Raw genomic sequence first — 26,214 nt, 5'->3', positions numbered from 1 at the left:
AAAATAAAGTTTAAAATACTTGTACTTGAGAGACATTTATAATTCTCTTTTTACTTTTTTGAGAAGTTGTGGCTAGAATTCAACCTGAAGAGAACAGCTTTCCTCAAGAGGAAAAAATCCTTGAATAGGGTATGTACACTTTGCCTTTCAAGTATTTGTGGTTGTTTTGCTAAGTATGTGTTGTTGATTATTTTTGTCTTCCTAAAATGTGTATTCTGCCTGCCACAGTATTTCATTGCTGTCTTCTAACAGAAATCCATCCTTTTAAAAAAAAAACTATCATACTAATGGATCTGAAATCTTGGTTTTGTTTTTGGTCCTATTTCAGGATAGGTACATTTGAAATAGATTGCAATTCCTTGGATTTCTGTGTTATTTTTAGATCTCTATATTATTATTTTTTTAGGAGCATGCATGCTGGAAGGTGTATTCTAACCACTTTTATTAGAGAAATTTTTGGAGTGCTCCACACAATCCTGTTGTGGCAGAACTTCCATCCCTGTAGTATAAATATTATCTATCATGGATTCCTTTGCCGCCTTCCACGGCTATTCTGCATGGTCTTTTGGGTGTGCTTGATAGAAAAACTCCGCTCCTGGCTGTGTACCTGTTCACTCAGACACACACATACTTTTACCTATTGCTGTCCATGATGGTGTGTAACCGATGGGCAATGGTGATTACGGTGCAGTTGGCAAACTCGCTTCGGATTGTCTCTTGGATCAAGTGATCAGTTTCCACATCTACAGCAGCTGTTGCTTCATCCAGAATCAAGATTTTGGCTTTACGAAGCAGGGCTCGTGCCAGGCATACAAGCTGCCTCTGCCCCACACTGGGGAAGAAGAAGGACACACAAATAAAAATTGATTATTGATCCTACCAAAATTACTGCAAATAATGCAGCTGCGAGAGCAATCATGGGCTTCCCTAGGTATGCCCATGTTACACCAACACTCCGCAGTCTGCATTGGTTGCCGATCAATTTCCGGTCACAATTCACAAGTTTTTTCTTATGACCTATAAAGCCCTTCATGGCATCGGACCAGAATATCTCCGGGACCGCCTTCTGCCGCACGAATCCCAGCGACCGATTAGGTACCATAGAGTTGGCCTTCTCCGGGTCCTGTCAACTAAACAATGTTGTCTGGCGGGTCCCAGGGGAAGAGCCTTCTCTGTGGCAGCCCCGACTCTCTAGAACCAGCTCCCCCCGGAGATTAGAACTGCCCCCACCCTCCTTGCCTTCCGTAAACTCCTTAAAACTCACCTCTGCCGTCAGGCATGGGGGAATTGAGGCATTCCCCCCTCCCCCAGGCCTATACAATTTATGTATGGTATGTCTGTGTGTATGTCTGGTTTAATAATGGGTTTTTAAATTTTTTTTAAATTTATCAGATTTGTTGTGAATTGTTTTATTGTATGTTGTGAGCCGCCCCGAGTCTACGGAGAGGGGCGGCATACAAATCTAATAAATAAATAAATAAATAAATAAATAAATAAATAAATAAATAAATAAACAGACAGACAGACAGACAATCAATCAATCAATCAATCAATCAATCAACCAATCAACCAATCACAGGAAACTGAAATGAACATCAGTCCAGATAGCACTTTCTATCAATCGAGCCAAGCTGCGAAATTCAACTAGAGAATAATGCCAAATGGGAGGTACTTGAAATAGCTCACGCATATGGTATCTTAAGACGACATCAGCTCTAGGTCATTTTTACTGATTTCCTATACCTCAAATTCTCTCCTCCTTCACTCACTGGAGAGGACAAGCCGTCAGGTAGTGTTTGTATATAGAACTTCAGGTGTGCCAATTCTAAAGCATGCCAGATGTCTTCATCTGAATACTGATCAAATGGATCCAGATTCATACGCAAGCTCCCCGAAAAGAGTATAGGATCCTGAAAATGAAGATACAAGGCACTTTAGTCAAGGGTAGTTTGATTAAGAACTATGGCTAAGATAAGTTGAGGTAAGAGAGTAGAAGTAGAGAAGTATTCGTATGTAACCATCTGAAATTGTTTTCTGCTACTATAATGGCGTGGGGAATGACATTGGGGAAGAGAAGGAAGTTCTTCAGGCTAGCTATGGTCAGATAAGAGGCAGATAAACCCACCCAAAGAAAAGGATAGGTGACAAACATCTCAGAAGTGACCTTCCCTAGTTCGTAGGTTGTAAAGTTTGGGAAATTAATGTAACTTACTATAAAGATAGAGGTATTACTCTTAGGTTTGCTTCCTGTCTGGGCTAACTTTCAAAGCTCAGAGCTATTGTACACCCAGAGCAGATAATACACTTTATATAGTAGCTGAATTATCCTATTGTGTTATTCCTTTCATAATACAGTAACCCCTCGCTACTTCGAGGTTCATCTTTTGCGGATTCAGTACTTGATGGGTTTTCAAAGGGGGCTTAAATCCATTAAATCCATTGAAAATTTTAAACCCATTAAAAATTCATAAAATTCTTCTACAGTACTACTGTACTCTATTAAAGAAGCTGGTAGGATATCACATCTAGTTCCAGCTCAGAAACATTATAAAATGACTGTTTAATGCAAAGGGTGGGTTTTAAAAGTCCAAATACTCATTAAATACATAAAAAAATATCTTTCCTCTACTTCACGGAAATTCGTTTTTCATGGATGGTCTTGGAACGCATCCCCGCAAAAAACAAGGAATCACTGTACATTGTTTATGCATGGTATATTTGTGTGTATGTTTTGCTTTTAATAAGGGGTTTTAGTTACTTTTAAATATTAGATTTGTTGTATATTGTTTCATTATTGTTGTGAGCCGCTCCAAGTCTACGGAGAGGGGCGGCATACAAATCTAATTATTATTATTATTAATAATAATAATAATAATAATAATAATAATAGTAGTAGTAGTAGTATCATCGGTTAACCAAATGGTGTGGGTTTGCAGAACAAACTAATCTATCACATAGACTCAGCTCTTCAACTGATAAGCCATGTTATGTAAACCCAGACTATATGTAGAAGAGGTAGCTATAATATTAGCTACCATATTTTGAGGAGTATAAGACACACCTTAGTTTTGAGGGAAGAAAACAAGGGGGGAAAATTCTGCCTCTGCCTCCCAACAGTTTGCCTCCCAGCAAACTGTACGGATGATATATTGTGTGTTGTGTATTTCTGTGCATATGTGCCTGATCCATAGAAATAGCAAAGAATTGGAGAAATGTACATTATGGCAGTATATTAATCCCAGAACGTTTTCTTAAATGTAATCACACTAACTCCTCCCAATTATTTAAATAAATCTACTCCAAACATGACTATGTCAAGGTTTAATTCAGCTGTCTTATTTTAATACTAAAACAGGACACTGTTACATTTCAGACTATATACAGTTGCTGTTAAAATTGATGTGGCTTTCTGGAAGTGTAGTTATACTCTGCTGTTTAAAAGAAGATACAATACCATTGAACCTTTTCAGATCAAGCATTTGTTTTAAAAGGCTTCTTCATTTTGTTGTTGAAAGCAACAATAAAGCAGTCTTTAAAAACATAAGTCTAATGATGTGAACATTCTATAGACATTGATAGTTATTGACTTACCTCCTTGCATCCAGTTCAGCAGAAAATAAAAATCTGCCTCTCCCTCCCAGAAATTTGCCTCCTTGCAGCTTTAGTTTCACTTTCAGTTTAGCACCTAGCCCTAGCCTGCAGTCTCAAATCAGCTGAGGGTCGGAAAGCTGGTAATGAGTTGCTTGGCTTAACAGGCTCTGTTCTGTTTGCTGCAAGGAGGTAAATTGCTGGGAGGCAGAGATCAAAGGGTGAAATGGCTGGGTGGGGCTACATTCGGTGTATAAGATGCAACAAGAGGGTGAAAACTTGTTTTTTTGGGGGGGGGTCTTATACTCCAAAAGGTGTGTCTTATACTCCAAAAAATATGGTGCCTCTTTGAATAATTTAATTATATTGAATTAAATAATAAAATAAGTTTCTTCTGCTCTTCAGCCTCCTTCACTCACTCCTGGAATTTTAAAAAGTAGTTTAAATTACCTAGATCCCATGTCAGCACCTATTCCAAAGGAAGTAGTAATCACAAGCTAGTAAAAGAGGAACACCTTCTCCCTTATCCCTTCTCTGCCCTCATTATTGCAATGTGCAGATGGAATTTGGAATCCATGCAACAAATCAGTCAAATCCTGTATTCCAGCATTTTCAGACAGATGTTCTAGGGCAGGGGTGTCAAATTGGTGGCCCATAGTCCGGATGCGTCATGTGCAGGCCACACCCACCCCAGCTCCACAAAGCAAAAAAACACCATAAAACATCATGCGATAGCAATATGGCGCTGTGGGGTTTTGACACTCCAGGGTTTCTTTTACCTGTGGGATGATAGTGAGTTTCTCACGTAGGTCATGAAGGCCAATTGTCGCTATATCAACTCCATCGATTAAGATCTTTCCTCCAGCTGCTTCCAAAATGCGAAAGAGGCAATTTGTGAGAGAGGATTTTCCGGCTCCTGTTCGGCCCACCACACCAATCTGAGAAGGCAGAATTCCAGAAATTAGGTGTTTGATAAAGCTTTAATTTCCCTCTTTTGGTGTTCTGTTTTTGTGATCCAACTGTGTTTACAACCTCCATTCCTGCATTCATGGCAGATTGGTCAGTGTTCTGTCGGGCTCTCTGGTAGACTCCTCCCGAAAATTCACAGGTACAAATTTCAGACACACACACGTTTGAAAATTCAAAACAATGTTCTTTATAGTGAAAATTCACTTAAACTAAGCACTCTTTTTGTATAGCAAAGAGCACTCGTCTCCAAACAAACTGGTAATTTGTACACGTCCCTTATCAGTTCTGTGATACTTAGCTTGCAGCTGTGAGGCAATTCACAGTCCTTCTTCTTTCACAAAGTGAAACACACTTTGCTCTGGTTTAGTTTCAAAGCGGGGGAAAATCAGCACACAAAAGGTCAAAGTCAGCAAAGCAGGCACGAAACACAAAGATCACATAATCCTCCACAATGGCCAAACCCACAGGCTGCTATTTATAGCAGCCTCACTAATTACCACAGCCCCACCCAACCACAGGTGGCCTCATTTTCTTTGATAATAATCTCTCAGTTGTTGCTGCCTATGCATATCTCTCCGCATGCGTGGCTGTATCATTAACTCTTGTTCTGAATCCAAGGAGAAGCTAGATAATTGATCTCCTTCTGAGCTGTCTGCCACACTTTCCTCCTCCCTGTCACTCATGTCTTCTTGGTCAGAGGAGCCTTCATCATCAGATTCCACCAGGGGCAAAACAGGCCTGCAGCATGTGGATGTCTCCCCCACATCCACAGTCCTTGGGGCAGGAGCAGGGCCAGAGCTAACCACAACAGTCAGTAACTGTTACTTTGCTTTCAGCAAAAATAGATCATTCTTGATATCTGAAAATTTTAACATAAATTAATATATGGAATACAGGCCCAGTAAGGCCACCTTTTTCCCATTTTATCTCCATTTGATTTCACTCTTCTTTTTCCTGGACGATACCTGTTGTGATTCAGTCTGAGGCTCCTCAGGGAACGGCTGGAAGTCTGCCGGCTCCATGCTCAGAGAGGGAGGACGAGGAGGAGGAGGAGAAGGAGGACCAGGCAGACGGGGAAGAGGAATGTCAGGACGAGGAGGAGGAGGGAGAACAGCCTGAGACCCCCGGGGGGGAGCTCTCCCCAGCGAGTAGCCTGGAATCATTAGATGAGAACGCACAAGCCATCATAGATATGAGGCAGAGAAGGGCAGCACAACGAAGGGGACAATTAGCCAGGTATTTCCATCCCTAATAGGCAACAGCTGGGTTTGGGTGTGGTTCTCCTCAGAAAGACTGAAAAGGCAGGCCCGCCCTTCCTGTATTGTGGAGAGTTATCTTTTGGGAGTCCTGTGACCTTGCTTCGATCCTTGTCTCTGATTCTGGCTTGTGGCCTCAAAGGCTGAAAACTTGGGGGAGGCATGGGTGTTATTATCTGCAGTGGTGTGTGTGCCAGCAAGAAGCCTGTTGTATTGTCTGGCCGTCGTGACTCTTCTGTGAAGCTTCATAGCATTCCAGTTTGTAAGAACAGTTTTTGTTATCTGTGTTTGTTTTCAAAGATATAAAATGACTTTGCTTTTTATCAGCGTGTCTGGATACTCTTTTTAGTTGGTGTTGGCATCTGGGGGAACCCAGACAGAACAATACCCAACGACAATATCCATTCTCAACAAACCCCTGAAAGATCCACTGATGTATTTTCCCAAGATATCTCACCTTCTCAGTCCCCTTGATATCACAGTTGATCCCATCTAGAACTAGTTCTAGCTCAGGCCGATACCGAACCTTGTAGTCTATGAAACTAATTTCTCCATTGTTGGGCCAATGAGAAGGTGGTTTCTGTGTTGTCACCCATGGTGCCTACACAAGGGAAGATGACCATTAGAAGAACATGATTAGAACAATTTCATACATCTCTTCATTTCATATTTGTATACAAGTGCAGTGGTACCTCGACATACGACTTTAATTCGTTCTAGACCCAAGCTCGTAAGTCGATCAACTCGCATCTTGAACGAATGCCTTTAGACTTTGTTTTTCGCGCTGAGATAACCGGAAGCAAGGAGATTCTTGCGCCACCTAGTGGAAGCTCGGCTCGTATCCCAAATTTGAGCTTGGGTGTCGAACAGAAATTTCGCTCACGTCGCAGCTCGTAACTTGGAATACTCGCATGTGGAGCAGCTCGTATCTAGAGGTACTACTGTACAGTGGAACCTCTACCTAAGAATGCCTCTACTTACGAACTTTTCTAGATAAGAACCGGGTGTTCAAATTTTTTTTGCCTCTTCTCAAGAACCATTTTCCACTTACAAACCTGAGGCTCCAAAACTGTGACCGGAAAAGGCAGGGAGAAGCCTCCATGGAGCCTCTCTAGAAATCTCCTGGGAGGAAACAGGGCCGGAAAAGGTGGGGAGTAGCCTCTGTGGGGCCTCTCTAGGAATCTCCTGGGAGGAAAGAGGGCCAGAAAAGGTATGGAGAAGCCTCCGTGGTGCCTCTCTAGGAATCTCCTGGGAGGAAACGGCCTCCACCCTCCCTGTGGTTTCCCCAATCAAACGCATTATTTGCTTTTACATTGATTCCTATGGGAAAAATTGCTTCTTCTTACAATCTTTTCTACTTAAGAACCTAGTCACAGAATGAATGAAGTTCGTAAGTAGATGTACCACTGCATATATAATTTGCACAGCTCCATTTTCTGTACCTCATTTTCAAGTTCTGTGTATTCATGCAATCTCTCTATAGCCACAATGTTTGTCTCCAGCTCCGATGTCATTCGCACCAGCCAGTTCAGAGTCTGTGTTATCTAAACGAATTAATGGAGGTATCACTATAATCATTTTGCTTCCTCAATTATATCTCTCTATTTAAATACTTAGATTGAATATATTCCATTTGGATACAATTTATAGACCCCCAACAAAATTGTAATTTCCATGTTCACTTATTTTACTAGAAGCATCATAGTTTCTTCTTCTAAGGCTCCAGAGAAATAACATTTTGGGGCAATGCAAATATGAAAACTTGAAACTTTCCAATAGTTCTTCAATTAGAATTCTCAGCATTTTTCAGTATTCAGTATTTAGGTTAGATTGGGCTACTGGGAATTCAAATGTAGGGGATCTGAAAAACTTCAGTTGTATACGGTCAGGGTTAGTTATCAAATTTCTAAGAAAAAAACGCATTTATCTCATTCCATTCAATACAATGATTATGAACTGATTTATAAATCTGCTCCAATCTGAGAATGTATAATTTCTAATATATGACTTTCACTGTCAGAATTAATCGTATGGTCAATTGAGCATCACATTTAAAGATGATCTGCTTGATATTTTTCTTATTGTTGGTAAGCCATTGTGGTATACTACTACAATGGGCTTGCAGTAAAAACAGTACCTAAAGCCCAGGCTTAGCCCTTCATGGCACCGGACCAGATTATCTCAGGGACCGCCTTCTGCTGCACGAATCCCAGCGACCAGTTAGGTCCCACAGAGTGGGCCTTCTCCGGGTCCCGTCAACTAAACAATGTCGTTTGGCGGGACCCAGGAGAAGAGCCTTCTCTGTGGCGGCCCCGGCCCTCTGGAACCAACTCCGCCCAGAGATTAGAATTGCCCGCACCCTCCTTGCCTTTCGTAAGCTACTTAAAACCCATCTCTGCCATCAGGCATGGAGGAACTGAGATATTATTTTCCCCTAGGCCTTTACAATTTACGCGTGGTATGTTTGTATGTATGTTTGGTTTTATAATAAGGGGATTTTTTTTTAGTTGTTTTAGTATTGGATTGTTGCATGCTGTTTTTTATCACTGTTGCTAGCCGCCCCGAGTCTACGGAGAGGGGCGGCATACAAATCCAATAAATAATAAAATAATAATAATAATTGCAGCCAGATAAATTTACAATCAGGACAGATACATCAGACATACCAGTACACATACACAGCCAGCCCCCATTCAGCTATGTCTTTGTCTTAGAATATAAGTCTGTTACTCACATTCAGAGCCGAGGAGATGGAGAGTCCCACAATGCCACTGTTCAAAGAATCTTTAACAAACACGGCCAGGAGTGCTGCAAAGAAAACTGTCAAATTTCCCACCAATTCTAGCCGCACAGCCAGCCATCTTTAAAAAAGAGAGAGACAGTAGTAAGGGCCTCTAGTTTCTGTGACTTAACTGCAATGATTCACTTTGTGGCCAGAAAGGTCTTAAATGGAGCAAACCTCACTTAACAAACATCTCAGCAGCAAAATATTGGCCTCAATTGTGGTCATATGTCAGGAACTATCATATATCACTCAAGAGGAAAAGAAAATTGCTTTTAGATTTCAGGTTTATTATTACTACATAATAATATACTGTTTCAATTTTTGCAATACAGTGTTCCTTCGATTTTCGCGGTTTCGAACTTCGCGAAAAGTCTATACCACGGTTTTTCAAAAATATTAATTAAAAAAATACTTTGCGTTTTTCCCCCCTATACCATGGATATGTCATCGCCAAACTTTCGTCCGCCTTTAATAAATATATTTTTAAATAAACTTTAATAAATAAACATGATGAGTAATAATCTAAATGATTGCTAAAGGAATGGGAAATTGTAATTTAGGGGTTTAAAGTGTTAAGGGAAGGCTTGTGATACTGTTCATAGCCAAAAATAGTGTATTTACTTCCGCATCTCTACTTCGCGGAAATTCGACTTTCGCGGGCAGTCTTGGAACGCATCCCCCGCGAAAGTCGCGCATGTTATCTGAGAATTCAAGAAGTTGGTCAAATATCTCAGGAAGATACCAAGCTGAGAAGAACCAACTTAAGTTCTCTCTAATACATATCCATAGAGCAGCGGTCCCCAAACTACGGCCCGCGGGCCGGATGCGGCCCGATGAGGTCTTTTAACCGGCCCGCGGCAGCTCACGAGATTTTACTGATCAATATAATAAGCTCCCGAATCTCCTGTCCATTCACCGTGGTCGGCTGCTGAGCAAGGAGAAGGTGGAGAGGCAAGGGGGTGGGGAGGAAAGCGGGCCTGCAATTTGCCAATTTATTTCTCGCCTTTAGGGAGAGAAACTGTTGCTGCCCTATGGCATCGTTGTTGTCGTAGCAGCCACCCTGCACTGGCCAGTAAAGCCAGCTGCCCGAGAAAGCAGCGCAGGAAAGCAGCGCATTTAAAAAGCGCAGGCAGCCGCCACGAAAACAACGGCCCAATGGCGGCCGCTGAAGCCGAGAGCCCGAAGCCCGCTCTGCAGCCTCAACACCAGGCTGCGGGCGAGCAGAGCTGTGCGCTGGCGGCGGGAGCTGTTGGGGAGGGCTCTGCCAGGAAGGGCTGTGTCAGCGGCGAGGTGGCCGCGCCGTCATTGTTCCTTCAATGCAGCAAGTTTGCTTGGCTTTCTGGGGCTTTTTTTTCTCCCCCTCCACCACCCCTTTCCGAATGTTGTTTGCTGCTTAGGAGTGACCCTCTCTCGGGCTTGTTGTGGATGCGGCGCGGATGAGGGGGAAAGCTGTAAGCGCGAATTAGCAAAACCAGTTCAACCTCTTCTTCACCTCCTTACCGACTACTGAAAAAAAAGAAGCTTCGTTGGGATTTTGGCTCTCCGCAGAGACTTTCAAAATGTGCTTTCCTGGGCAGCTGGGCTTTTCCCCTCATCCGCACCGCATCCACAACAAGCCCGAGAGAGGGTCACTCCTAAGCGGCAAACGACATTCAGACAGGGGTGGTGGAGGGGGAGAAAAAAAAGCCCCAGAAAGCCAAGCAAACTTGCTGCAGCACACCCGGTTCTCCCCTCATGCCTTCCGCCAAGTTGGAGCTCTTTTTTCTTTCTTTTTCCCCCCCTCCCCTCTTTGGAGGCACAGATTTTTTTTCTTTCCCCTCTTCCCAGTCAGCAGGCGCGCGTGCAGATAAGTCCAACCATTTCCACCCCACCACCCGTTCCTACAAGAAGAGGTCAGGTGCGCTACCAGGAGGCGGAGGCGGCATGGGGCTGGGCGCTGGGCACCGTGGAAGGTGAAGGGGTGGACGTGACTGTGCCTCTTAGCTGGAAAGCCGGACGGGGGCGGAGGCGACGGCGAAGTCCGGTACTCTCCGCTCTCTCTCTCTCAGCGTAGCTTAGAAGTAACAGTGCCCGAGGACAGCAGCGGAGCTTGGAGGCTGCAGCAATGCAGCACCAAGAAGGACCGTGTATTGGTCCTTTGAAACCGCCGCCGCCTCCGTTCGGGCGAATTCAGGGGGTTAGCTGGAGAGGCGGGTGGAGGCGATGGCGAAGTCCAGTGCTGGGACCATGCAGAGCTGCTCATCCAGGGGGCCGTGGACCGGCAAGCCACCCTCCGCTCTCTCTTTCGCTCTCTGTTGCCAGTGTGGTGTATGAGAGAGAGAGAGAAAAAGGAGGGGAGAGAGAAAGAAAGAAAGCAAGATAGATAGAGTGAAAGAGAAAGAAAGCAAGAGGGAGAAAGAGGGAGAGATAGAGAGGGAGAGAGAAAGAGGGAGAGATAGAAATAGAGTGAGAGAGAAAGAAAGAGGGAGAGGGAGGGAGGGAGAGAGAGGGAGAGATAGAAATAGAGTGAGAGAGAAAGAAAGCAATAGAGAGAAAGAGGGAGAGGCAGGGAGAGAGGGAGGGAGAGAAAGAGAGAGGGAGAGATAGAAATAGAGTGAGAGAGAGAAAGAAAGCAAGAGAGAGAGGGTGAAAGAGGGAGAGAGAAAGGAAGAGGGAGAGATACAAAGAGAGAGAGAGAAAGTGAGTGAAAGAGAGAGAGAGAAAGAAAGAGAGAGGGACAGAGAGAGAAAGAGGGAGAGATAGAGAGGAAGAGAGAAAGGGGGAGAGATGGAAAGAGTGAGAGAGAGAGAGAAAGAGAAAGAGAAAAATGAGAAAATTATGGAGAGAAAACGAGGGAGAGGAAAATGAAACAAATGAGAGAGAAGGAAGAAAAGAGAGGGAAGAGAGGTGGAGAGGAAGGAGGGAGGGAAGGAAGGAAGGAGAAATGGAGGGAGTTTCTTGATTTAAGTTTAAATTTACTTGTTAATAAAAATGTATAAATTACTTTATTACTTAATTACTTCTTATTTTAAATATTGTATTTGTTCCCATTTTGTTTTTTACTTTAAATAAGATGTGCAGTGTGCATAGGGATTTGTTCATAGGGTTTTTTTTATAGTCCGGCCCTCCAACAGTCTGAGGGACAGTAAACTGGCCCCCTGTGTAAAAAGTTTGGGGACCCCTTCCATAGAGTGTGACTATAGTGTTATTTATCCTTTTATTACATATTATTTCTCCCTTCTACTGGTTGCAGTTTTCTCTGTTGTTCTGCAAGTTATTCTGTTTCTATTCTATTCTACTCTACTCTACTCTATGAAGGCTAACCTCAGGAGGATTATCTACTGATGCTACTTGAGGATGAATGTTCCATATTGGAGCAAAGGCCAGAAACTGGCTAGATGTATCTATCGGATCATACTCGCACACAGACTAAAATATTGCAAAATGTCATCAGATCTGGGGAAAATTCAGTAATTGAGTGTTGCAGTATAGCATAAATGCTAGAATATGAATATATCATATTATATATATCTGGACCTCCAGCATAAAAATGCTCGGCTTACCCTGATTCTATTATAGCCAGGATAGAATGGTATTAACTTGCTTAAGTCTGCATTTCTGGTCAATTTGCAACAGGAAGACAACTGACCATAAAAGGGTTCAATAAACATCTCACTGATAAACAAATATACATCACTCCAAACAGGACCTTATACGATCAAAGGGGGAAATTTACATTGCCTGAAGCAAAACAGGACGAGACTGTGATAAAGGAGATTGGTTGTGATAAGGCAGAAGGCTTCAGAGAAATTAGGTGTGAGAAACATTTGCTCAAAGGAAAAGTTTCAAGGAAATTGGTTTGTGATATCTAGGGGAAAGAAAGGACTCAAAGATATGTCATATTTGAAGTTATGTTATTGGATGTTTGTATATCACTTGACATGTACGTGTAATTGTCCCCATCTGCTTATGCTCCCAAATAAAAAGAGGTACACAGCTCCATACTGTGTCACTTCACCCAGAGAGAAAATGTGTCCAAGTCTTCTCTCTAGGATTCGCATGAGTGAGTGACCCCCCCTTGGCTGGGTTGCCCTTAGTCCCTCTGAAGACATTGTCTTCATCAGGGACTTTGCAGACCTCAGTTGAGGATAGGAGACTGATGGCAATGGACAAAAACACCTGGCAACCTATATCATAGATTTATATCTTCTAAAGGGGCGACTTACCTGTTGGAAACAATCCAAGCATAAACAGACTTCTGATTCACATCCATTATCTTCTCATTGTGTTGCAGGAAGCGCTCCTGATGCCCAAAAGCCCGGATGACAGAGAGACCTGATACTGTCTCACCAAAATGGGAATAAATTGGAGACCGTGTGACAGAGTCCAAACGTCGTAGCTGGCGGGATGTAGCCACGTAGAATTGCTAGGAAGAAAGAGATAGCTCAGCAAGATCCATGACATTATATTAAGACACCCCATATTGGAGTTTGCTTTTCTCAGTTTTAGCCAATATACAACAAAGTTGTGACATCCTATAGTTTCAAGTGTACATTATTCTGGCACATAGTTCTTGTATTTGAGCAAATTGTTTCTAATTAATGTTCCTAAAGCAAAGGTCTACTTCTCCACAACATAGATTGGCAGTTCTGTGTTAGCAAAAACTTCAGAAGAGAAGGATTTAGGGGTAGTGATTTCTGACAGTCTCAAAATGGGTGAGCAGTGTGGTCGGGCGGTAGGAAAAGCAAGTAGGATGCTTGGCTGCATGCTAGAGGTATAACAAGCAGGAAGAGGGAGATTGTGATCCCGCTATATAGAGCGCTGGTGAGACCACATTTGGAATACTGTGTTCAGTTCTGGAGACCTCACCTACAAAAAGATATTGACAAAACTGAACGGATCCAAAGACAGGCTACAAGAATGGTGGAAGGTCTTAAGCATAAAACATATCAGGAAAGACTTAATGAACTCAATCTGTATAGTCTGGAGGACAGAAGGAAAAGGGGGGACATGATCGAAACATTTAAATATGTTAAAGGGTTAAATAAAGTTCAGGAGGGAAGTGTTTTTAATAGGAAAGTGAACACAAGAACAAGGGGACACAATCTGAAGTTAGTTGGGGGAAAGATCAAAGGCAACATGAGAAAATATTATTTTACTGAAAGAGTAGTAGATCCTTGGAACAAACTTCCAGCAGACGTGGTTGGTAAATCCACAGTAACTGAATTTAAACATGCCTGGGATAAACATATATTTATTTATTTATTAATTAATTATTATTATTATTCAGACTTGTATGCCGCCCCTCTCCGCGGACTTGGGGCGGCTCACAGCAAAATATAACAATCGTAACAAATCCAAATAAATTTAAAATATTTAAAAAAGTTTAAAAATTTATACATTGTAAGATAAAATACAGGAAATAGTATAAGGGCAGACTAGATGGACCATGAGGTCTTTTTCTGCCGTCAGTCTTCTATGTTTCTATGTTTCTAGATGTGTGTGTTTACATACAATTCACCTCCGAGTCTGACCATGTTCTTTTAACATGTTCTTTACTATTTTATCCCTGTCATAGCTATAGAGGAATATCATTTCATAACTTAACTAAGCAAACACTGGGACAGGTCTGCATTGTGAGAGGAAAAGAGAACTTTTCAATTTTAGGCATATGTGATTTAATTAATCTCTTTTTAACGCACCCAAGATTCAAACAATTCTTCAATCGATGGCATTTCCATTATCATCAAGATTCATCAGAAAATCCATAACAGGATTAGGTTTAAGGGTAGGGTTATTTTATAGAAAGATGTTCGGGGAGTCAAAATTATCTGGCTGAAATCCAAGAGTCAAGTATACTTCGTTGTGCTTCGCATTATGCAGTGGTGTTCGCATTTACTATACACATGTACTGTTTTGAGTGTAATGACATGTAACAATCAGTATGTAGCAAAAAGTAAACAAAATGAAAAAAAAACCCACAATCATAGTAAGAACCCCTCAAATGAGCAAAAGTCAATTAATCACAAGTTTCAGATCCGCATGACAAATAATCTACGGGGTCTCAAATTTCATTTCGGGTCATATAGACCAGAGCAAAGGAGCAGGGTTAAGTATTAGAATGCAATATTATTGAGTATTCAGAGTACAGTAAGTGTAGTTAGCTCTGCCCTAGCTCCTGCCCCAAGGACTGTGGATGTGGGGGAGACATCCACATGTTGCAGGCCTGTTTTGCCCCCGGTGGAATCTGATGATGAAGGCTCCTCTGACCAAGAAGACATGAGTGATAGGGAGGAGGAGAGTGTGGCAGACAGCTCAGAAGGAGATCAATTATCTAGCTCCTCCTTGGACTCAGAACAAGAGTTAATGATACAGCCACGCATGCGGAGAGCAATGCATAGGCAACAACAACTGAGAGATTATTATCAAAGAAAATGGGGCCACCTGTGGTTGGGTGGGGCTGTGGTAATTAGTGAGACTGCTATAAATAGCAGCCTGTGGGTTTGGCCATTGTGGAGGATTATCTGATCGTTGTGTTTCGTGACTGCTTTACTGACTTTGACCTTTTGTGTGCTGATTTTTCCCCGCTTGGAAACTAAACCAGAGCAAAGTGTGTTTCACTTTGAGAAAGAAGAAGGACTGTGAATTGCCTCACAGCTGCAAACTATGTATCACAGAACTGATAAGGGACTTGTACAAATTACCAGTTTGTTTGGAGACCAGTGCTCTTTGCTATACCAAAAGAGGGCTTAGTTTAAGTGAATTTTCATTATAAAGAACATTGTTTTGAATTTTCAAACGTGTGTGTGTCTGAAATTTGCACCTGTGAATTTTTGGGAGAAGTCTACCAGAGAGCCCGACAGAACAAGTAAGATACTAAGTATTCCTGAATCTGCCTTCTTTCAAAACCTACAGGACTTTCTTTTGTTTCACATTCTACAAAGCATCATAGATTTGGATCTAAAGAGGCAACAGCCGTCTTTAGAAATATATTTCTGAGTAAGAACTCTGAAGGTTTTATTGCAAGAACATACATTCCCAGCCCTATTGATAACTCACTAGAATGAAGTAGTACAGGATCCCCAAAGGCAGGATGGTAATTGCAAAATAAGGGGTAGCTAAGCAAATTATCATTAGAGTACTGAGAATCATAAAGAAGCAATTCATCCAGGAGCGAAGTGATATTGGGATAGTCTCGTCCACAGTGAGAATATCCTGTAAAAAAGAGGATGAGAATAAAAATAAAACTAATAAAATAAGAACAGTCAGCAGAAGCCAATGTATGATGCAATCGTACAATACTTTTATATCAATATACCAAATTTATTTTAAGCTTTTCTGTATTTCCTCTTTGCCATAATGTTTGGGGTTTCAAATAACTCCATTGCAGTGGTGTTCCTGGATTATAAAAAATAATTTCCTGAATTCAATTCAAGGATATTAGCATATAAAATATTAAAGGCAGTACTGAGCATCCGTGATGGTTGATGAGTTTACAAGATTAACTAAAATTTCCTCCATAGAGAAGATACCAGAAAACGCAGCCATTTCTGTTTATTAATGGCTTTATTCTGGCTTTATAACTTGTACAAAAATCCCAAGTTCACATGTTAGCAAAGGTTGGTTAACTAAGTTATCAACAGCTCATTACTATGGTCCATTGTCTGTATTAGATGGAGCAACTGGTGTGTGTGAAAACAGCATAGCATGAAGTCCAAATTGGTCCAGAATGGAGAATATTAGAAACCCGGTATTGAAATGACTGAGCAAAGAATATACTGTATTTTTCAGAGTATAAGATGCACATTTTTCCTCTCTAAAAGAGGCTGAAAATTTGGATGTATCTTATACTCCAATTGTGGCTTTTTCGAAGCTTTTTTTCCCAACCCTAACTAGTTGCTAATGATCTTCCTGGCTTTCTACTCCCTCCAAAGAAGGTTTTTTCCAGCCCGAAGTCTTTGCAGGCTTGTTTTCATTCCTACTCCCTCTGAAAAAGACATTTTCAGCCCTAACCAGAGAATAAAATAATGTGCTGATGCTGAATAGACTAAGGACGCTAGCCAGATAGCCTGGTAAATAGATTATTTTTCTGTCCATTTTCCTCCCCCAAAAGTAAGGTGCATCTTATACAGTGGTATCTCTACTTACAAACTTAATTCATTCTGTAACCAGGTTCTTAAGTAGAAAAGTTTGTAAGAAGAAGCAATTTTTCCCATAGGAATCAATGCAAAAGCAAATAATGCGTGCAATTGGGGAAACCACAAGGAGGGTGGAGACCCTGTTTCCTCCCAGGATATTCCTAGAGAGGCCCCACGGAGGCTTTTCCCTGCCTTTTCCAGACCTGTTTCCTCCTAGGAGATTCCTAGAGAGGCCCTACAGAGGCTTCTCTCCGCCTTTTCTGGCCCTGTTTCCTCCCAGGAGATTCCTAGACAGGCCCTACAGAGGCTTCTCTCTGCCTTTTCCGGCCCTGTTTCCTCCCAGGAAATTCCTGGAGAGGCCCCACAGAGGCTTCCCCCTGTCTTTTCCAGTTACAGTTTCAGAGGCTCGGGTTTGTAAATGGAAAATGGTTCTTGAGAAGAAGCAAAAAAATCTTGAATACCTAGTTCTTATCTAGAAAAGTTAGTAAGTAGAGGCGTTTGTCAGTAGAGGTACCACTGTACACTGAAAAATTTGGTATTTGAAAGTATCAATTTAATCAAGAATTTAATTCTTGACTCAGGAAATAGATCAAAGTAAGGCGAAATCTCTAGCCTAAGGGAAAATATGTAGGAAAGAAACACAGGAGGGAAGGTGGAGATCAGATCTCTGCAGCAGGTGAGTCCCAAAGCCTAAGGGCCTATCTGATTTGATCAGACAAGCAGATCACTACAGGAGAAGGCCATCCTAAAGATAACTAGGTTATAGCTGGAAGGTAACCTGGAAGGTAACAAGCGGCGTTTTGCATCATATCCAGAAGCCAACCAGCAACTGATGCAGCTCCTAAAGCAATGGAATCACCTAAGTATAATAGGAAACACCCATCAGCACTTAATTTTCTACTGGCTGCAGTTTCCAAATGCTTTTTGAGAAATCCATTACACAATCCAAATGAGAGATGACTAGAGGATGTGAGGAGGAGAGTTTTCTGATCCAAGGATTACCGTAATCAGCACACTAGAAATAGCTGTAATATAACTCTCCTGAACACAACTGCCACCGCCTTCTCAAGCAGGAGTTGCATCCAGGAGGACCCCCCAGATTCAAACCCACTCCTCATGATTAGTATTTAGGCTGCATCAATTATACGTCCCCCACAAAGCTAGAGTTTTGACCTTGGCAAATCTGTTCACGATACGACCACTTGGTGTTGAGTCAAAGAAACTCATAGGCAACCGCAGGATGTTACTAAGGAGCTGGTTGTGCAGGACCCTGGAAGCTCGGATGGTACCAAAGGAAGCAAGAACAATTGCAACCATCAGAAAGATACCTAGAAGAAATACAAGCACCGTAATGCAGGTTGAAATGTTGATAAGATACTCTGAATAAAATACATTTGACTTCTGTCATCTTTGTGTGGCATCTTGACGATATCATAAACATGCCACTTAATCTTCTGCTATATTATTTCAATTCATTCTGTTCTGACATACAGAATTCAAGCCTCCAAAAAGAAGCTACCAACATATTTGTATAGCATAAGAAGGGGAAGAGCCTTCTCTGTGGTGGCTCCGACCCTCTGGAACCAGCTCCCCCCTGAGATTAGGATTGCCCCCACCCTCCTTGCCTTTCGTAAACTTCTTAAAACCCACCTCTGCCGTTAGGCATGGGGGAACTGAAACATCTCCCCCTTGCCCATGTTGTTTTGGTGTTTGATTGATTGTGTGCTTGTTTTTTATATATATTGGGATTGTTGTATTAATTTCTTAACTTAAAATTGTAATTGGATTGGTGGGTATTGGATTTGTCACTATGTACTGTTTTATGCCATTGTTGTGAGCCGCTCTGAGTCTGCGGAGAGGGGCGGCATATAAATCCAATAAATCTTATCTAATCTAATCATAAGTCAGCGAACCTATGGCACGGGTGCCACAGGTAGCACGTGGAGCCATATCTGCTGGCATGTGAGCCGTTGCCCTAGTTCAGCTCCAACACGCATGCGTGTGCCAGCCAGCTGATTTTTGGCTCACACAGAGGCTCTGGGAGGGCGCTTTTGGCTTCCAGAGAGCCTCCGGGGAATGGGGGAGGGCGTTTTTACACTCCCCTGGCTCCAAGGAAACCTTTGGAGCACAGGTAAGGTGAAACACAAGCCTACTGGGCCCACCAGAAATTGGCGAACAGCCCGTTTCCAGCCTCCAGAGGGCCTCTGGGGGGCGGGGGAAGCTATTTTCCCCCTTCCCAGGCATTGAATTATGGGTGTGGGCAGTGTTCCCTCTAATTTTTTTGGGGGGGGGGGCGGAAAAGTATAGTGTCTGAGCTGCAGTCCCTTTGGGACTGGGCGGCACAGAAATAATAAATAAATAAATAAATAAATAAACAAATAAATAAATAAACAAATAAATAAATATCAAAATGCCACTTAAATAGTTGAGCTAGTTTCAAACTAGATTTTGATTTTCTTTCTCTCTTCCTTACTCCCATTCTTTTTCTTTCTCTTTTCCTTCCTCTCTTTTTTCTATCTGTTTCTCTCTCTTCCTCTCTTCCTCTCTCTCTCCTTCCCTCTCACTCTTTCCCTCTCGGCTTCTGGGCAGGTTTGGAAAACTCTGAGTTGATGATGATTTTTAAGTGAGCAATTGCTCACTGCTCAGTTTGGAGGGAACTATGGTTGTGGGCACTGGCGCATGTGCAATAGCATATGCCCACACTCTTTCAGCACCCGACGAAAAAAAGGTTCGCCATCACTGGCACAAGTTATTAAACTGATGATGAGAGCTAGATGGACTTTTGATGCTGTTTATGATGATTCTCTGCCCCTCCAGAGACAAAATAAGGGTTCCGTCCCCCAGTTCGAGGAGGAGGTAAGGAAAGCAGATAATAGCAAGTGGTCTGATTTTGAAGAAACTTACTGTTGCTTACACCCAGTGTTCCATAGATTCCAATACGCATATCTCGTTGTGTGGCCGGATAGGTCTGATTCTGGTAGAGCAGAGCATCATTCGTCCAGTCACTAAGCCAGAGGTTGAAACCAATGAAGGATGCAGCTTGTCCAAAATAACTAATCAGGATAGTTATTGAGAGGCCCCAACCGATAGCACGAAGGTATCGCAGATACATAAATAGCTTCACCTGCATAGCACAGTATTGTGATGAATCATAATTGCACTTTGTCGGGTCCTCTAGGTCTCACGAATACAGTATATTGACATGGATATAACAGAAACAGTTTAGAAAGAATACAAACAAGAATCGAGATCTTAAAACTAAAATGTCATAACACTTTCTTAGAGATATTTTTATTTATCATTTTGATTTCCAGGCCACCCTTCTCTGAAGACTCAGGACGGCGGATAAGCCCTCAACATAGTCAAACTATTTACTAAGTCTGCACTATTACTACTGGTGTTTTCTTATCATTCCTGTCACCCATTTCCTCCCACTTAGGACTGTATGACTGTAACTTGTTGCTTGTATCCTTAAGATTCGTATTAATATTTATTGTTTCCTCATTGCTTATTTGACCCCTAAATCATTAAGTGTTGCACTTCATGATTCTTGACAGCTAATAATGCAGCTCCACAAAATCATGAACTTTAAACATTCCATAGCATAATTCAGGTATACAGTGTTCCCTCGATTTTCACGGGTTCGAACTTCGCAAAAAGTCTATACCACGTTTTTTCAAAAATATTAATTAAAAAATACTTCGCGGGTTTTTTCCCTATACCACGGTTTTTCCCACCCGATGACATCATATGACATCGCCAAACTTTCGTCTGCCTTTAAAAAACATTTTTTAAAATAAATTTTAATAAATAAACATGGTGAGTAATAATCTAAATGGTTGCTAAGGGAATGGAAAATTGCAATTTAGGGATTTAAAGTATTAAGGGAAGGCTTGTGATACTGTTCATAGCCAAAAATAGTGTATTTACTTCCGCACCTCTACTTCGCGGAAATTCGACTTTCGTGGGCGGTCTCGGAACGCATCCCCCGCGAAAAGCGAGGGAACACTGTATAATTATACTACATAATGTTAAAAGTTCACAATTTTGTGGAGCTGCATAATTAGCTGTCCAGGGCTGCATGTGGCCTTGGAGTCACAAATTGGACGGGCCTGTTCTAAAGGGTTATATGGTTAAACCAATTCATATGGGCTAGGCTAGGAGGATGGAGTTAGCCCTGCTCAGCCAATGCAGCAGCCTTTCATTGAGGAAGCTGTGTGTTATAATAATGTATTGAGTAAAGTTATCACAGTGCATCCAGTCATAGCAAAAAGAAACCCCCACAAAACTTTATTGATTCTTTTGTTGATTCCTTTATTCCATAAATAATCTCTATCGAGTTCTTTGAGAAGGATTCCCATGTCTTCACCTCTTACCTTGCCAGTTTCCATAGCTTCCTTATCAATCAATCTCTGCCCTTTAAACTCTGTCAATGTTTTCTTCTCATTCAAATGCCCTTGATGACCCTTCTTGATGGATACGTTACTGCTGGTACTGCAGCTGAAACAGAAATAAAATAAAATAATAAAATAAAAATAAAAATAAAATAAAATAAAATAAAAAATAAAATAAATAAAAATAAATAAAATAAATAAAATAAATAAAATAAATAAAATAAATAAATAAAATAAAATAATAATAATAATAATAATAATAATAATAATAATTTATTAGATTTGTATGCCGCCCCTCTCCGAAGACTCAGGGCAATGGTAATGGTGAAAGGTAAAACTTCTAGAACTTGGCTGCTTTGGCACTATATTGCCTTGCATTTTAAAAACATATCTGAAAAAGAAAAATCTTCCAAAGAGTTCATAATCTCTATGCAGGATGCACCCTTGCCTAAAACAGCTCAGAAAGGAAGCCTATGATGAAATACTGCAGAAGTTCAGAGAAGCAGGTTGGTTGATGGCTCTTCCCCATTGGTTCTGCCCAGCTAGTATAACCTAATGGAATTGGTATGTTCAGAGTTCATTCAATTAAACAGTGCCATCGATCACACACCTCTCTTTAGGAAAAATAAATACATATGCCATGTATGTAGAAGATGCCCAGATTAGGGCAATCTATGATACGACAAGCATGAAGACAAAGATATACTGGTTGTATTGGGGCTGTCATTATTAATTTGTTCTGTGGCACAACACATTAGAAAGGAACAGTTTCTTGAAACTGCATACTTTGGAGAGTAGCCTGCTGCTTCGTCTCTGAATTTTTTCGTAGCCATAAACATTAGGGGAAGTCAGGCACTGCTGTGATTATAGAACAAGTTGTTATTATAACAATGAATTGCCCAAGATCCTTTTTCTATCCTTTCTGTTAGTACAGGGCACATGGTTGTTAGGAATTGCCATTGTAAACGGCATATTGTACACTGTACCAAACTTGTACTTAAAGAGTTAATGTGCACTCAAAGGGTTAACTTGTACTTGAAGAGTTAATATTCAAGGCTGTTTCGTCACTTCCTCATTGAAGCTATAAAAGCTCATTATTCGGCTCAGTCACTTCCTTTTACTTTTGCCTGAGAGATGGGGGAGTTGTGTCTAAGCTTCATGCTTGTATAAGCTTCATGCTTATTATCTACATTGTATTTTGCTTTGTGCTTTTAATCTTGTAATTGCTCAGTGCCATTTGCTCAGTGCTATTTGCTTTGTAATTGCTCAGTGCGTATTATCCTGTATTTGCTTCGTGCTTATTCTGGATTGTTTATATTTTGTTTACATGTAAATAATACTTATTTAACTAAGTCTGTGTCTTGGCTTTATCACACATCCACGCTCTGTTAAAATTCTCTGCTCGGTATTGTCGAAGGTTTCATAGCCTAGCTAACCGAGACAAGCCAACACTTTCTATTTGTTGCTAGTAGATATTCTGCAGTATGATAAACAGTAGAACAAAGCTTTGTAAATTATGGTCTGTGGATGACACAAACCAACACCAGGAGGACAAAGATAAAATTTAGATGGCTGATGCTTCAATAATTTATGAAGAAAGATAACCAGACCAGGATCGGGAGATATGCAAAAATCATAGAGGGGCAGGAAAAAAAGAAGGGAAAAAAACAGTGACTAAAAAGAAGAGGGGAAAAAATAAAGTGAAGAATAGGGAGATATAAAATAAATAATGGGGGTGTAAAAGAACGCACCTGCGGTTGAAGACTTTTTGTTGGACACTGGCCTCATTCTTCTTTGTCATAGTCACTACATCAGCTGGTACTTCTTCAGTTACAAATTCAGGATAATCATCCAATTCCTCCTCTTCATTTATGCCTGCTAAAAATAACCAAGAGTCTGGGATATTTGAATAAAAAGATGAAAACAACTCACAGGTGAGAAAATCTGAAGATGACCTAAGTGCTAAAGCCCACTGCAACAATATCGCCAAAAAGGCTTCCAGAGTTGTTAACCTGATCCTACGCAGCTTCTGCTCCGGCAATCTCACGCTACTCACCAGAGCCTACAAAACATTTGCCAGACCCACCCTTGAATACAGTTCATCTGTCTGGAACCCACACCACATCTCGGACATCAACACCCTAGAAAACATCCAAAGATACTTCACCAGAAGAGCCCTTCACTCCTCCACTCGAAACAGAATACCCTACAAAAGCAGACTATCAATCCTAGGCCTAGAAAGCTTAGAACTACGACGCCTAAAACATGATCTAAGTATTGCCCACAAAATCATATGCTGCAACATCCTGCCTGTCAATGACTACTTCAGCTTCAACCACAACAACACAACAAATTCAAACTTAATATTAATCGCTCCAAGCTTGACTGTAAAAAATATGACTTTAGCAATCGAGTTGTCGAAGCGTGGAACTCATTACCAGACTCAGTAGTGTCAACCCCTAACCCCCAACATTTCTCCCTTAGACTATCCACGATTGACCTCGCCAGGTTCCTAAGAGGTCAGTAAGGGGCGTATATAAGTGCACCAGTGTGCCTTTTGTCCCCTGTCCAATTTGTCTCCCCTTATCCCATATATCATATATCTTTTCTCCCTTTCATATATCTTCTCCTCTATTTTCATATCTTTTCTTTATATGTAATACTTCATGTCTATTCTCCTCAATATGTATTGTGTATTGGACTAACTAACTAACTAACTAACTAACTAACTAACTAACTAAATAAATAAATAAATAAATAAATAAATAAATAAATGGGATCATATTACATCTTATTACCATGATATGTGTTTTGTTATAGCTTCATCTTAATAAATTCATCTTACAATGGGAGCAATTCTACATGCTGTATGTTTAGTTATTGTTACTACTTCACCTATTGCTGCTTCTTCTTCATGTATATTATCCTGCTGGTTGCCATAGGTGTTGAGCAACTGAGCAAATGATCCACTATTTGCCAGTAAGGTGCTGTAGGAGCCACGTTCCATGACAGTTCCAGCTTCTAATACGACAATATCATCAACTTGTGCAAGGAAGCTTAGGTTATGAGTCACTAGGATCTGTGTCTGTAGCATAAATAAGTGTAACAAATTCAAATAATAGTTTAGCATTCCTAGTCAAGCTATCCTGGATTTCAGTCATGTTAAATAAATAATGTTTCTACAAAGCATTCAATGCCCTCAACATTTTTCTCTCTCTTTTTCTTTTTGGACATTTTAAAAGATTTATAATAAAGTTTATTTAACACGTTTTATATATATATTCATTTGAATAAATAGAGTGAAGTGGGGAAAAATCATAGGAAAAGAACAAAATAAAACACCAAAAGGGGGAAGCTATCATATCACATATCCATCATATAGCCAACAATACTAAAGTGTATCTGAATTAAAGAAAATGAGTGATAATTCTCTATTGTTACAAAGATTCATAAAATCAAAGCCAAAGGAGCACATTTTCATATGAATAAATGTGCTCCTTTGGCATTTTCTGACTGATAAGGTACCATCAAGTCATTTTTAACTCCTAGCAATCTATCACATAGATAGATTTTCTCCATGATGGTGAAAAAAAGATATTGTATTTTTTTAATCAGTGAATAAAATTACCTTTTCAAAAACAGATCATTTCCATATCTCTTGAATTTTAACATCAGAAGTACAGTGATCCCTCGATTATCGCGAGGGTTCCGTTCCAAGACCCCTCGCGATAATCGATTTTTCGCGATGTAGGGTTGCGGAAGTAAAAACACCATCTGCGCATGCGCGCCCTTTTTTTCATGGCCGCGAATGCTCAGATGGTGGAGTTTGCGTGGGCGGCGAGGGAAGGTTCCTTCGGCTGCCCAGCAGCTGATCTGCTCGGCAGCGCAGCAGCAGCGAGCAGACGAAGATCGAGGTTTCCCCACTGCCCACGCAAAGGGGAAACCCCAATTCGGCTCCTCGCTGCGCTGCCGAGCAGATCAGCTGCTGGGCGGCCGCAGCAGCAGCGAGCAGACGAAGATCGGGGTTTCCCCGCCGCCCACGCAAAGGGGAAACCCCGATTCGGCTCCTCGCTGTGCTGCCGAGCAGATCAGCTGCTGGGCGGCCGAAGGAACCTTCCCTGGGTCTTCCTCGCTGATGCCCCCGCTCGCCCGCCCGCCCGCCGCCCGCCGCCCGCCCGCCGCCTGCCAGCAAGAGGGGGAGAGATAGAGAGAGAGAAGGAAAGAAAGAGATGACAAAGGGAGGAAGAGAGTGTGAGAGAGGAAGAAGCAAGATAGAGAAAGAGAGAGAGAAAGAAAGATGAGAAAGGAAGGAAGAGAGTGACGTCATCGGGTGGGAAAAATCGCGATATAGCGTTTCGCGAAGAACGAGATCGCGAAAATCGAGGGATCACTGTAATACTTCTTTTCCATTTCTCAAAACAATTCCCTAGCCCAATATAACCATGGCTCCTCAAAAATAGAGCATTATTGCCAATGCAGTTTTCAGATACAGGTAGTCCCCGATTTACGACGGGGATCTGTTCCGACAGCCCATCGTAAGCCGAGTAAGGTGTACGTTGGAATATTCCAAATTACACGAATATTCCGATTTACACGGCGGTGGCCGGGGGGGGGGGGGCTTCTTCAAGGAACTAACAGCCGGCGAAGCCTCCTGCTGAACGTTCGGGCAATTTGACAGTGTGAAATAAACATGTTGAATCCCAATTGTGTGCGTGTGTGGAATGGGACAGGACAAATTTCCTATATGGGCTATGTTCTGGTCTATATTATTATTTTCTTCTAAGAAAGAAATATATGTTAATTTTTATGATAATAACAATTACAAAATATCCACAATCCTCAAAACACATTCCACAGTGCACGTTTACCTTATTCTGTAACAATCCTTCTGGCCCAAGCACTTTGTCAAAAATGTGCCTTCCCACATGGGCGTCCACAGCTGAGAGGGGATCATCCAATAAGTATATATCCGCATTGCTGTATACGGCTCTAGCCAGGCTAATACGTTGTTTCTGACCTCCACTCAAGTTAATTCCCTATGGAAGAAAGAAGACTGAACCCCTCTATGATCCATACCAGTGATATTGTTTGCACAGAAGATTAAT

At 41.5% G+C, this 26,214-nt stretch overlaps 1 protein-coding gene across 3 annotated transcripts in view; it reads right to left on the bottom strand.

Annotated features, from left to right (window-relative positions):
- ABCC2 (ATP binding cassette subfamily C member 2) overlaps positions 1-26,214 on the bottom strand; it is a 64,962-nt gene that overhangs the window by 5,340 nt on the left and 33,408 nt on the right. For 2 of the 3 annotated variants that reach the window (XM_070752989.1, XM_070752992.1), the window contains 14 exons: positions 25,978-26,145; positions 24,005-24,194; positions 22,861-22,987; positions 21,092-21,215; positions 19,620-19,839; positions 17,889-18,043; positions 15,637-15,792; positions 12,804-13,003; positions 8,548-8,674; positions 7,256-7,357; positions 6,271-6,414; positions 4,368-4,526; positions 1,744-1,910; positions 638-832 (listed from right to left, as the gene is read on the bottom strand). In XM_070752989.1, coding sequence (XP_070609090.1) covers positions 638-832; positions 1,744-1,910; positions 4,368-4,526; positions 6,271-6,414; positions 7,256-7,357; positions 8,548-8,674; positions 12,804-13,003; positions 15,637-15,792; positions 17,889-18,043; positions 19,620-19,839; positions 21,092-21,215; positions 22,861-22,987; positions 24,005-24,194; positions 25,978-26,145 — 2,234 coding nt within the window. The remainder of the gene's footprint in view (positions 1-637; positions 833-1,743; positions 1,911-4,367; positions 4,527-6,270; positions 6,415-7,255; positions 7,358-8,547; positions 8,675-12,803; positions 13,004-15,636; positions 15,793-17,888; positions 18,044-19,619; positions 19,840-21,091; positions 21,216-22,860; positions 22,988-24,004; positions 24,195-25,977; positions 26,146-26,214) is intronic. The other variant, XM_070752991.1, reaches the window with a different exon arrangement.

This window comes from Erythrolamprus reginae, chromosome 5 (genome assembly GCF_031021105.1).
Source record: "Erythrolamprus reginae isolate rEryReg1 chromosome 5, rEryReg1.hap1, whole genome shotgun sequence".
Lineage (NCBI taxonomy): Eukaryota > Metazoa > Chordata > Lepidosauria > Squamata > Dipsadidae > Erythrolamprus > Erythrolamprus reginae.
This window is presented reverse-complemented; position numbering and strand designations above follow the sequence as displayed.